At 52.4% G+C, this 13,263-nt stretch overlaps 1 protein-coding gene across 1 annotated transcript in view; it reads left to right on the top strand.

Moving 5' to 3' along the window:
- LOC140399440 (plasma membrane calcium-transporting ATPase 3-like) overlaps positions 1–13,263 on the top strand; it is a 412,738-nt gene that overhangs the window by 151,408 nt on the left and 248,067 nt on the right. The window contains 1 exon segment of the mRNA XM_072489018.1: positions 12,803–12,994. Within this exon segment, the coding sequence (XP_072345119.1) occupies positions 12,803–12,994 (192 nt within the window).

Raw genomic sequence — 13,263 nt, 5'->3', positions numbered from 1 at the left:
GCGGGAGCTTTACTCTGTATTTAACCCTGTGATGTACCTGTCCTGGGAGTGTTTGATGGGAACAGTGCAGAGGGAGCTTTACTCTGTATCGAACTCCGTGCTGTATCTGTCCTGGGAGTGTTTGATGGGGACAGTGTAGAGGGAGCTTTACTCTGTACCTAACCCCGTGCTGTACCTGTCCTGGGAGTGTTTGATGGGCACAGTGTAGAGGGAGCTTTACTCTGTATCATCCCCGTGCTGTACCTGTCCTGGGAGTGTTTGATGTGGACATTGTAGAGGGAGCGTTACTCTGTATCTAACCCCGTGCTGTACCTGTCCTGGGAGTGTTTGATGGGGACAGTGTATAGGGAGCTTTACTCTGTATCTAACTCCGTCCTGTACCTGTCCTGGGAGTGTTTGATGGGACAGTGTAGAGGGAGCTTTACTCTGTATCTAACCCAGTGCTGTACCTGTCCTAGGAGTGTTTGATGGGGACAGTGCAGAGGAGCTTTACTCTGTATCGAACCCCGTGCTTTACCTGTCCTGGGAGTGTTTGATGGGGACAGTGTAGCGGGAGCTTTACTCTGCATTTAACCCTGTGATGTACCTGTCCTGGGAGTGTTTGATGGGGACAGTGTAGAGGGAGCTTTACTCTGTATCTAACCCCGTGCTGTACCTGTCCTGGGAGTGTCTGATGGGGTCAGTGTAGAGGGAGCTTTACTCTGTATCTAACCCCGTGCTGTACCTGTCCTGGGAGTGTTTGATGCGGTCAGTGCAGAGGGAGCTTTACTCTGTATCTAACTCCGTGCTGTACCTGTCCTGGGAGTGTTTGATAGGGACAGTGTCGAGGGAGCTTTACTCTGTATCTAACCCCGTGCTGTACCTGTCCTGGGAGTGTTTGATGGGGTCAGTGTAGAGGCAGCTTTACTCTGTATCTAACCCTGGGCTGTACCTGTCCTGGGAGTGTTTGATGGGAACAGTGTAGAGGGAGCGTTACTCTGTATCTAACCCCGTGCTGTACCTGTCCTGGGAGTGTTTGATGCGGTCAGTGCAGAGGGAGCTTTACTCTGTATCTAACCCCGTGCTGTACCTGTCCTGGGAGTGTTTGATGTGGACAGTGTAGAGGGAGCTTTACTCTGTATCGAACCCCGTGCTGTACCTGTCCTGGGAGTGTTTGATGGGGACAGTGCAGAGGAGCTTTACTCTGTATCGAACCCCGTGCTTTACCTGTCCTGGGAGTGTTTGATGGGGACAGTGTAGCGGGAGCTTTACTCTGCATTTAACCCTGTGATGTACCTGTCCTGGGAGTGTTTGATGGGGACAGTGTAGAGGGAGCTTTATTCTGTATCTAACCCCGTGCTGTACCTGTCCTGGGAGTGTCTGATGGGGTCAGTGTAGAGGGAGCTTTACTCTGTATCTAACCCCGTGCTGTACCTGTCCTGGGAGTGTTTGATAGGGACAGTGTCGAGGGAGCTTTACTCTGTATCTAACCCCGTGCTGTACCTGTCCTGGGAGTGTTTGATGGGGTCAGTGTAGAGGCAGCTTTACTCTGTATCTAACCCTGGGCTGTACCTGTCCTCGGAGTGTTTGATGGGAACAGTGTAGAGGGAGCGTTACTCTGTATCAACCCCGTGGTGTACCTGTCCTGGGAGTGTTTGATGGGGACAGTGTATAGCGAGCTTTACTCTGTATCTAACCCCGTGCTGTACCTGTCCTGGGAGTGTTTGATGTGGACAGTGTAGAGGGAGCTTTACTCTGTCTCGAACCCCGTGCTGTACCTGTCCTGCGAGTGTTTGATGGGGACAGTGTACAGGGAGCTGTACTCTGTATCTAACTCCGTGCTGCACCTGTCCTGGGAGTGTTTGATGGGACAGTGTAGAGGGAGCTTTACTCTGTATCTAACCCAGTGCTGTACCTACCCTGGGAGTGTTTGATGGGGACAGTGCAGAGGGAGCTTTACTCTGTATCGAACCCCGTGCTTTCCCTGTCCTGGGAGTGTTTAATGGGGACAGTGTAGCGGGAGCTTTACTCTGTATTTAACCCTGTGATGTACCTGTCCTGGGAGTGTTTGATGGGGACAGTGTAGAGGGAGCTTTACTCTGTATTTAACCCTGTGCTGTATCTGTCCTGGGAGTGTTTGATGGGGAGAGTGTAGAGGGAGCTTTACTCTGTCTTTAACCCTGTGCTGTACCTGTCCTGGAGTGTTTGATGGGGACAGTGTAGAGGGAGCTTTACTCAGTATCGAACCCCGTGCTGTACCTGTCCTGGAGTGTTTGATGGGGACAGTGTAGAGGGAGCTTTACTCTGTATCTAACCCCGTGCTGTACCTGTCCTGGGAGTGTTTGATAGGGACAGTGTAGAGGGAGCTTTACTCTGTATCTAACCCCGTGCTGTAACTGTCCTGGGAGTGTTTGATGGGGTCAGTGTAGAGGGAGCTTTACTCTGTATCTAACCCTGGGCTGTACCTGTCCTGGGAGTGTTTGATGGGAACAGTGTAGAGGGAGCTTTACTCTGTATCAACCCCGTGCTGTACCTGTCCTGGGCGTGTTTGATGGGGACTGTGTATAGGGAGCTTTACTCTGTATCTAACCCTGTGCTGTACCTGTCCTGGGAGTGTTTGATGTGGACAGTGTAGAGGGAGCTTTACTCTGTATCTAAGCTCGTGCTGTACCTGTCCTGGGAGTGTTTGATGGGGACAGTGTAGAGGGAGCTTTACTCTGTATCTAACCCCGTGCTGAACCTGTCCTGGGAGTGTTTGATGGGGACAGTGTAGAGGGAGCTTTACTCTGTATCTAACGCTGGGCTGTACCTGTCCCGGGAGTGTTTGACGGGAACAGTGTAGAGGGAGCTTTACTCAGTATCTAACCCCGTGCTGTACCTGTCCTGCGAGTGTTTGATGGGGACAGTGTATAGGGAGCTTTACTCTGTATCTAACCCCGTGCTGAACCTGTCCTGGGAGTGTTTGATGGGGACAGTGTATAGGGAGCTTTACTCTGTATCTAACCCCGTGCTGTACCTGTCCTGCGAGTGTTTGATGGGGACAGTGTATAGGGAGCTTTACTCTGTATCTAACTCCGTGCTGTACCTGTCCTGGGAGTGTTTGATGGGGACAGTGCAGAGGGAGCTTTCCTCTGTATCAAACCCCGTGCTGTACCTGTCCTGGGAGTGTTTGATGGGGACAGTGTAGCAGAAGTTTTACTCTGTATTTAACCCTGTGATGTACCTGTCCTGGGAGTGTTTGATGGGGACAGTGCAGAGGGAGCTTTACTCTGTATCGAACCCCGTGCTGTACCTGTCCTGGGAGTGTTTGATGGGGCAGTGTAGTGGGAGCTTTACTCTGTATTTAACCCTGTGATGTACCTGTCCTGGGAGTGTTTGATGGGGACAGTGCAGAGGGAGCTTTACTCTGTATCGAACTCCGTGCTGTATCTGTCCTGGGAGTGTTTGATGGGGACAGTGTAGAGGGAGCTTTACTCTGTACCTAACCCCGTGCTGTACCTGTCCTGGGAGTGTTTGATGGGCACAGTGTAGAGGGAGCTTTACTCTGTATCTAACCCCGTGCTGTACCTGTCCTGGGAGTGTTTGATGTGGACAGTGTAGAGGGAGCGTTACTCTGTATCTAACCCCGTGCTGTACCTGTCCTGGGAGTGTTTGATGGGGACAGTGTATAGGGAGCTTTACTCTGTATCTAACTCCGTCCTGTACCTGTCCTGGGAGTGTTTGATGGGACAGTGTAGAGGGAGCTTTACTCTGTATCTAACCCAGTGCTGTACCTGTCCTGGGAGTGTTTGATGGGGACAGTGCAGAGGAGCTTTACTCGGTATCGAACCCCGTGCTTTACCTGTCCTGGGAGTGTTTGATGGGGACAGTGTAGCGGGAGCTTTACTCTGCATTTAACCCTGTGATGTACCTGTCCTGGGAGTGTTTGATGGGGACAGTGTAGAGGGAGCTTTACTCTGTATCTAACCCCGTGCTGTACCTGTCCTGCGAGTGTCTGATGGGGTCAGTGTAGAGGGAGCTTTACTCTGTATCTAACCCCGTGCTGTACCTGTCCTGGGAGTGTTTGATGCGGTCAGTGCAGAGGGAGCTTTACTCTGTATCTAACTCCGTGCGGTACCTGTCCTGGGAGTGTTTGATAGGGACAGTGTAGAGGGACCTTTACTCTGTATCTAACCCCGTGCTGTACCTGTCTTGGGAGTGTTTGATGGGGTCAGTGTAGAGGGAGCTTTACTCTGTATCTAACCCTGGGCTGTACCTGTCCTGGGAGTGTTTAATGGGAACAGTGTAGAGGGAGCTTTACTCTGTATCAACCCCGTGGTGTACCTGTCCTGGGAGTGTTTGATGGGGACAGTGTATAGGGAGCTTTACTCTGTATCTAACCCCGTGCTGTACCTGTCCTGGGAGTGTTTGATGTGGACAGTGTAGAGGGAGCTTTACTCTGTATCGAACCCCGTGCTGTACCTGTCCTGGGAGTGTTTGATGGGGACAGTGTACAGGGAGCTGTACTCTGTATCTAACTCCGTGCTGTACCTGTCCTGGGAGTGTTTGATGGGACAGTGTAGAGGGAGCTTTACTCTGTATCTAACCCAGTGCTGTACCTGTCCTGGGAGTGTTTGATGGGGACAGTGCAGAGGGAGCTTTACTCTGTATCGAACCCCGTGCTTTACCTGTCCTGGGAGTGTTTGATGGGGACAGTGTAGCGGGAGCTTTACTCTGTATTTAACCCTGTGATGTACCTGTCCTGGGAGTGTTTGATGGGGACAGTGCAGAGGGAGCTTTACTCTGTATCGAACCCCGTGCTGTACCTGTCCTGGGAGTGTTTGATGGGGACAGTGCAGAGGAGCTTTACTCTGTATCGAACCCCGTGCTTTACCTGTCCTGGGAGTGTTTGATGGGGACAGTGTAGCGGGAGCTTTACTCTGCATTTAACCCTGTGATGTACCTGTCCTGGGAGTGTTTGATGGGGACAGTGTAGAGGGAGCTTTACTCTGTATCTAACCCCGTGCTGTACCTGTCCTGGGAGTGTCTGATGGGGTCAGTGTAGAGGGAGCTTTACTCTGTATCTAACCCCGTGCTGTACCTGTCCTGGGAGTGTTTGATGCGGTCAGTGCAGAGGGAGCTTTACTCTGTATCTAACTCCGTGCTGTACCTGTCCTGGGAGTGTTTGATAGGGACAGTGTCGAGGGAGCTTTACTCTGTATCTAACCCCGTGCTGTACCTGTCCTGGGAGTGTTTGATGGGGTCAGTGTAGAGGCAGCTTTACTCTGTATCTAACCCTGGGCTGTACCTGTCCTCGGAGTGTTTGATGGGAACAGTGTAGAGGGAGCGTTACTCTGTATCAACCCCGTGGTGTACCTGTCCTGGGAGTGTTTGATGGGGACAGTGTATAGCGAGCTTTACTCTGTATCTAACCCCGTGCTGTACCTGTCCTGGGAGTGTTTGATGTGGACAGTGTAGAGGGAGCTTTACTCTGTATCGAACCCCGTGCTGTACCTGTCCTGCGAGTGTTTGATGGGGACAGTGTACAGGGAGCTGTACTCTGTATCTAACTCCGTGCTGCACCTGTCCTGGGAGTGTTTGATGGGACAGTGTAGAGGGAGCTTTACTCTGTATCTAACCCAGTGCTGTACCTACCCTGGGAGTGTTTGATGGGGACAGTGCAGAGGGAGCTTTACTCTGTATCGAACCCCGTGCTTTCCCTGTCCTGGGAGTGTTTAATGGGGACAGTGTAGCGGGAGCTTTACTCTGTATTTAACCCTGTGATGTACCTGTCCTGGGAGTGTTTGATGGGGACAGTGTAGAGGGAGCTTTACTCTGTATTTAACCCTGTGCTGTATCTGTCCTGGGAGTGTTTGATGGGGAGAGTGTAGAGGGAGCTTTACTCTGTATTTAACCCTGTGCTGTACCTGTCCTGGAGTGTTTGATGGGGACAGTGTAGAGGGAGCTTTACTCAGTATCGAACCCCGTGCTGTACCTGTCCTGGAGTGTTTGATGGGGACAGTGTAGAGGGAGCTTTACTCTGTATCTAACCCCGTGCTGTACCTGTCCTGGGAGTGTTTGATAGGGACAGTGTAGAGGGAGCTTTACTCTGTATCTAACCCCGTGCTGTAACTGTCCTGGGAGTGTTTGATGGGGTCAGTGTAGAGGGAGCTTTACTCTGTATCTAACCCTGGGCTGTACCTGTCCTGGGAGTGTTTGATGGGAACAGTGTAGAGGGAGCTTTACTCTGTATCAACCCCGTGCTGTACCTGTCCTGGGAGTGTTTGATGGGGACAGTGTATAGGGAGCTTTACTCTGTATCTAACCCTGTGCTGTACCTGTCCTGGGAGTGTTTGATGTGGACAGTGTAGAGGGAGCTTTACTCTGTATCTAACCCCGTGCTATACCTGTCCTGGGAGTGTTTGATGGGGACAGTGTATAGGGAGCTTTACTCTGTATCTAACTCCGTGCTGTACCTGTCCTGGGAGTGTTTGATGGGACAGTGTAGAGGGAGCTTTACTCTGAAACTAACGCCGTGCTGTACCTGTCCTGGGAGTGTTTGATGGGGACAGTGTAGAGGGAGCTTTACTCTGTATCTAACCCCGTGCTGAACCTGTCCTGGGAGTGTTTGATGGGGACAGTGTAGAGGGAGCTTTACTCTGTATCTAACGCTGGGCTGTACCTGTCCCGGGAGTGTTTGACGGGAACAGTGTAGAGGGAGCTTTACTCAGTATCTAACCCCGTGCTGTACCTGTCCTGCGAGTGTTTGATGGGGACAGTGTATAGGGAGCTTTACTCTGTATCTAACCCCGTGCTGAACCTGTCCTGGGAGTGTTTGATGGGGACAGTGTATAGGGAGCTTTACTCTGTATCTAACCCCGTGCTGTACCTGTCCTGCGAGTGTTTGATGGGGACAGTGTATAGGGAGCTTTACTCTGTATCTAACTCCGTGCTGTACCTGTCCTGGGAGTGTTTGATGGGGACAGTGCAGAGGGAGCTTTCCTCTGTATCAAACCCCGTGCTGTACCTGTCCTGGGAGTGTTTGATGGGGACAGTGTAGCAGAAGTTTTACTCTGTATTTAACCCTGTGATGTACCTGTCCTGGGAGTGTTTGATGGGGACAGTGCAGAGGGAGCTTTACTCTGTATCGAACCCCGTGCTGTACCTGTCCTGGGAGTGTTTGATGGGGCAGTGTAGTGGGAGCTTTACTCTGTATTTAACCCTGTGATGTACCTGTCCTGGGAGTGTTTGATGGGGACAGTGCAGAGGGAGCTTTACTCTGTATCGAACTCCGTGCTGTATCTGTCCTGGGAGTGTTTGATGGGGACAGTGTAGAGGGAGCTTTACTCTGTACCTAACCCCGTGCTGTACCTGTCCTGGGAGTGTTTGATGGGCACAGTGTAGAGGGAGCTTTACTCTGTATCTAACCCCGTGCTGTACCTGTCCTGGGAGTGTTTGATGTGGACAGTGTAGAGGGAGCGTTACTCTGTATCTAACCCCGTGCTGTACCTGTCCTGGGAGTGTTTGATGGGGACAGTGTATAGGGAGCTTTACTCTGTATCTAACTCCGTCCTGTACCTGTCCTGGGAGTGTTTGATGGGACAGTGTAGAGGGAGCTTTACTCTGTATCTAACCCAGTGCTGTACCTGTCCTGGGAGTGTTTGATGGGGACAGTGCAGAGGAGCTTTACTCTGTATCGAACCCCGTGCTTTACCTGTCCTGGGAGTGTTTGATGGGGACAGTGTAGCGGGAGCTTTACTCTGCATTTAACCCTGTGATGTACCTGTCCTGGGAGTGTTTGATGGGGACAGTGTAGAGGGAGCTTTACTCTGTATCTAACCCCGTGCTGTACCTGTCCTGCGAGTGTCTGATGGGGTCAGTGTAGAGGGAGCTTTACTCTGTATCTAACCCCGTGCTGTACCTGTCCTGGGAGTGTTTGATGCGGTCAGTGCAGAGGGAGCTTTACTCTGTATCTAACTCCGTGCGGTACCTGTCCTGGGAGTGTTTGATAGGGACAGTGTAGAGGGACCTTTACTCTGTATCTAACCCCGTGCTGTACCTGTCCTGGGAGTGTTTGATGGGGTCAGTGTAGAGGGAGCTTTACTCTGTATCTAACCCTGGGCTGTACCTGTCCTGGGAGTGTTTAATGGGAACAGTGTAGAGGGAGCTTTACTCTGTATCAACCCCGTGGTGTACCTGTCCTGGGAGTGTTTGATGGGGACAGTGTATAGGGAGCTTTACTCTGTATCTAACCCCGTGCTGTACCTGTCCTGGGAGTGTTTGATGTGGACAGTGTAGAGGGAGCTTTACTCTGTATCGAACCCCGTGCTGTACCTGTCCTGGGAGTGTTTGATGGGGACAGTGTACAGGGAGCTGTACTCTGTATCTAACTCCGTGCTGTACCTGTCCTGGGAGTGTTTGATGGGACAGTGTAGAGGGAGCTTTACTCTGTATCTAACCCAGTGCTGTACCTGTCCTGGGAGTGTTTGATGGGGACAGTGCAGAGGGAGCTTTACTCTGTATCGAACCCCGTGCTTTACCTGTCCTGGGAGTGTTTGATGGGGACAGTGTAGCGGGAGCTTTACTCTGTATTTAACCCTGTGATGTACCTGTCCTGGGAGTGTTTGATGGGGACAGTGCAGAGGGAGCTTTACTCTGTATCGAAACCAGTGCTGTACCTGTCCTGGGAGTGTTTGATGGGGACAGTGTAGAGGGAGCTTTACTCTGTATTTAACCCTGTGCTGTATCTGTCCTGGGAGTGTTTGATGGGGAGAGTGTAGAGGGAGCTTTACTCTGTATTTAACCCTGTGCTGTACCTGTCCTGGAGTGTTTGATGGGGACAGTGTAGAGGGAGCTTTACTCTGTATCTAACCCCGTGCTGTACCTGTCCCGGGAGTGTTTGATGGGGTCAGTGTAGAGGGAGCTTTACTCTGTACCTAACCCCGTGCTGTACCTGTCCTGGGAGTGTTTGATGGGCACAGTGTAGAGGGAGCTTTACTCTGTATCTAACCCCGTGCTGTACCTGTCCTGGGAGTGTTTGATGTGGACAGTGTAGAGGGAGCTTTACTCTGTATCTAACCCCGTGCTGTACCTGTCCTGGGAGTGTTTGATGGGGACAGTGTATAGGGAGCTTTACTCTGTATCTAACTCCGTCCTGTACCTGTCCTGGGAGTTTTTGATGGGACAGTGTAGAGGGAGCTTTACTCTGTATCTAACCCAGTGCTGTACCTGTCCTGGGAGTGTTTGATGGGGACAGTGCAGAGGCAGCTTTACTCTGTATCGAACCCCGTGCTTTACCTGTCCTGGGAGTGTTTGATGGGGACAGTGTAGCGGGAGCTTTACTCTGCATTTAACCCTGTGATGTACCTGTCCTGGGAGTGTTTGATGGGACAGTGTAGAGGGAGCTTTACTCTGTATCTAACCCCGTGCTGTACCTGTCCTGGGAGTGTTTAATGCGGTCAGTGTAGAGGGAGCTTTACTCTGTATCTAAGCCCGTGCTGTACCTGTCCTGGGAGTGTTTGATGGGGTCAGTGTAGAGGGAGCTTTACTTTGTATCGAACCCCGTGCTGTACCTGTCCTGGGAGTGTCTGATGCGGTCAGTGCAGAGGGAGCTTTACTCTGTATCTAACCCCGTGCTGTACCTGTCCTGGGAGTGTTTGATGGGGTCAGTGTAGAGGGAGCTTTACTCTGTATCCAACCCCGTGCTGTACCTGTCCTGGGAGTGTTCGATGGGGACAGTGTAGAGGGAGCTTTACTCTGAATCTAACACCGTGCTGTACCTGTCCTGGGAGTGTTTGATGGGGACAGTGTAGAGGGAGCTTTACTCTGTATCTAACCCCGTGCTGTACCTATCCCGGGAGTGTTTGATGGGGTCAGTGTAGAGGGAGCTTTACTCTGTACCTAACCCCGTGCTGTACCTGTCTTGGGAGTGTTTGATGTGGACAGTGTAGAGGGAGCTTTACTCTGTATCTAACCCCGTGCTGTACCTGTCCTGGGAGTGTTTGATGGGGACAGTGTATACGGAGCTTTACTCTGTATCTAACTCCGTCCTGTACCTGTCCTGGGAGTGTTTGATGGGACAGTGTAGAGGGAGCTTTACTCTGTATCTAACCCAGTGCTGTACCTGTCCTGGGAGTGTTTGATGGGGACAGTGCAGAGGGAGCTTTACTCTGTATCGAACCCCGTGCTTTACCTGTCCTGGGAGTGTTTGATGGGGACAGTGTAGCGGGAGCTTTACTCTGCATTTAACCCTGTGATGTACCTGTCCTGGGAGTGTTTGATGGGACAGTGTAGAGGGAGCTTTACTCTGTATCTAACCCCGTGCTGTACCTGTCCTGGGAGTGTTTGATGCGGTCAGTGTAGAGGGAGCTTTACTCTGTATCTAACCCCGTGCTGTACCTGTCCTGGGAGTGTTTGATGGGGTCAGTGTAGAGGGAGCTTTACTCTGTATCTAACCCCGTGCTGTACCTGTCCTGGGAGTGTTTGATGCGGTCAGTGCAGAGGGAGCTTTACTTTGTATCTAACCCCGTGCTGTACCTGTCCTGGGAGTGTTTGATGGGGTCAGTGTAGAGGGAGCTTTACTCTGTATCTAACCCCGTGCTGTACCTGTCCTGGGAGTGTTTGATGGGGACAGTGTAGAGGGAGTTTTGCTCTGTGTCTAACCCCGTGCTGTACCTATCCTGGGAGTGTTTGATGGGGTCAGTGTAGAGGGAGCTTTACTCTGTATCTAACACCGTGCTGTACCTGTCCTGGGAGTGTTTGATGGGGACAGTGTAGAGGGAGCTTTACTCTGTATCTAACCCCGTGCTGTACCTGTCCTGGGAGTGTTTGATGGGGACAGTGTAGAGGGAGCTTTACTCTGTTCCTAACCCCGTGCTTTACCTGTCCTGGGAGTGTTTGATGGGGTCAGTGTAGAGGGAGCAGTTTGATGGGGTCAGTGTCGAGGGAGCAGTTTGATGGGGACAGAGTAGAGGGAGCAGTTTGATGGGGACAGTGTCGAGGGAGCAGTTTTATGGTGTCAGTGTAGAGGGAGCAGTTTGATGGGGACAGTGTAGAGGGAGCAGTTTGATGGGGACAGTGTAGAGGGAGCAGTTTGATGGGGTCAGTGTAGAGGGAGCAGTTTGATGGGGGCAGTGTAGAGGGAGCAGTTTGATGGGGGCAGTGTAGAGGGAGCAGTTTGATGGGGACAGTGTCGAGGGAGCAGTTTGATGGGGGCAGTGTAGAGGGAGCAGTTTGATGGGGGCAGTGTAGAGGGAGCAGTTTGATGGGGGCAGTGTAGAGGGAGCAGTTTGATGGGGGCAGTGTAGAGGGAGCAGTTTGATGGGGGCAGTGTAGAGGGAGCAGTTTGATGGGGGCAGTGTAGAGGGAGCAGTTTGATGGGGGCAGTGCAGAGGGAGCAGTTTGATGGGGTCAGTGTAGAGGGAGCAGTTTGATGGGGGCAGTGTAGAGGGAGCAGTTTGATGGGGGCAGTGTAGAGGGAGCAGTTTGATGGGGGCAGTGTAGAGGGAGCAGTTTGATGGGGGCAGTGTAGAGGGAGCAGTTTGATGGGGGCAGTGTAGAGGGAGCAGTTTGATGGGGACAGTGTAGAGGGAGCAGTTTGATGGGGGCAGTGTAGAGGGAGCAGTTTGATGGGGGCAGTGTAGAGGGAGCAGTTTGATGGGGGCAGTGTAGAGGGAGCAGTTTGATGGGGGCAGTGTAGAGGGAGCAGTTTGATGGGGGCAGTGTAGAGGGAGCAGTTTGATGGGGGCAGTGTAGAGGGAGCAGTTTGATGGGGGCAGTGTAGAGGGAGCAGTTTGATGGGGGCAGTGTCGAGGGAGCAGTTTGATGGGGGCAGTGTAGAGGGAGCAGTTTGATGGGGACAGTGTAGAGGGAGCAGTTTGATGGGGGCAGTGTAGAGGGAGCAGTTTGATGGGGTCAGTGTAGAGGGAGCAGTTTGATGGGGGCAGTGTCGAGGGAGCAGTTTGATGGGGGCAGTGTAGAGGGAGCAGTTTGATGGGGACAGTGTAGAGGGAGCAGTTTGATGGGGGCAGTGTAGAGGGAGCAGTTTGATGGGGGCAGTGTCGAGGGAGCAGTTTGATGGGGGCAGTGTAGAGGGAGCAGTTTGATGGGGGCAGTGTAGAGGGAGCAGTTTGATGGGGGCAGTGTAGAGGGAGCAGTTTGATGGGGGCAGTTTAGAGGGAGCAGTTTGATGGGGGCAGTGTAGAGGGAGCAGTTTGATGGGGGCAGTGTAGAGGGAGCAGTTTGAAGGGGGCAGTGTAGAGGGAGCAGTTTGATGGGGGCAGTGTAGAGGGAGCAGTTTGATGGGGGCAGTGTAGAGGGAGCAGTTTGATGGGGACAGTGTAGAGGGAGCAGTTTGATAGGGGCAGTGTAGAGGGAGCAGTTTCATGGGGGCAGTGTAGAGGGAACAGTTTGATGGGGGCAGTGTAGAGGGAGCAGTTTGATGGGGGCAGTGTAGAGGGAGCAGTTTGATGGGGGCAGTGTAGAGGGAGCAGTTTGATGGGGACAGTGTAGAGGGAGCAGTTTGATGGGGGCAGTGTAGAGGGAGCAGTTTGATGGGGGCAGTGTAGAGGGAGCAGTTTGATGGGGGCAGTGTAGAGGGAGCAGTTTGATGGGGGCAGTGTAGAGGGAGCAGTTTGATGGGGGCAGTGTAGAGGGAGCAGTTTGATGGGGGCAGTGTAGAGGGAGCAGTTTGATGGGGGCAGTGTAGAGGGAGCAGTTTGATGGGGGCAGTGTAGAGGGAGCAGTTTGATGGGGGCAGTGTAGAGGGAGCAGTTTGATGGGGGCAGTGTAGAGGGAGCAGTACCCTGCAGCTTGCCTCAGGCAGTGACTGAGCGGTGTTTAACAGGGTATCGCTGGAACGGACGTGGCGAAGGAGGCGTCCGACATCATCCTCACAGACGACAACTTCTCCAGCATTGTTAAGGCTGTAAAGTGGGGTCGAAACGTCTACGATAGCATCGCCAAATTCCTGCAGTTCCAGTTAACGGTCAATGTGGTGGCAGTCATTGTGGCGTTCACAGGAGCCTGCATCACCCAGGTTAGTGGTCAGCAGAACACACCCTCGAGGGCAGTACGGTGGCGCAGTGCGTTCGCTCTGCTGCCTCACAGCGCCGAGGTCCCGGGTTCGGTCCCGGCTCTGGGACACTGTCCGTGTGGAGTTTGCACATTCTCCCCGTGTCTGTGTGAGTCCCTCCCCCCACAACCCAAAAGATGTGCAGAGAAGGTGGATTGGCCACGCTAAATTGTCCCAAAAATGAATTGCGCACTCTAAAAAATTGTTTTAAGTATAACGCTCCCTCCTTCCAA

This window comes from Scyliorhinus torazame, chromosome 22 (assembly GCF_047496885.1).
Source record: "Scyliorhinus torazame isolate Kashiwa2021f chromosome 22, sScyTor2.1, whole genome shotgun sequence".
Lineage (NCBI taxonomy): Eukaryota > Metazoa > Chordata > Chondrichthyes > Carcharhiniformes > Scyliorhinidae > Scyliorhinus > Scyliorhinus torazame.
The sequence above is the reverse complement of the archived record's forward strand: the minus strand, read 5'-3'. Positions and strand labels throughout refer to the sequence as shown.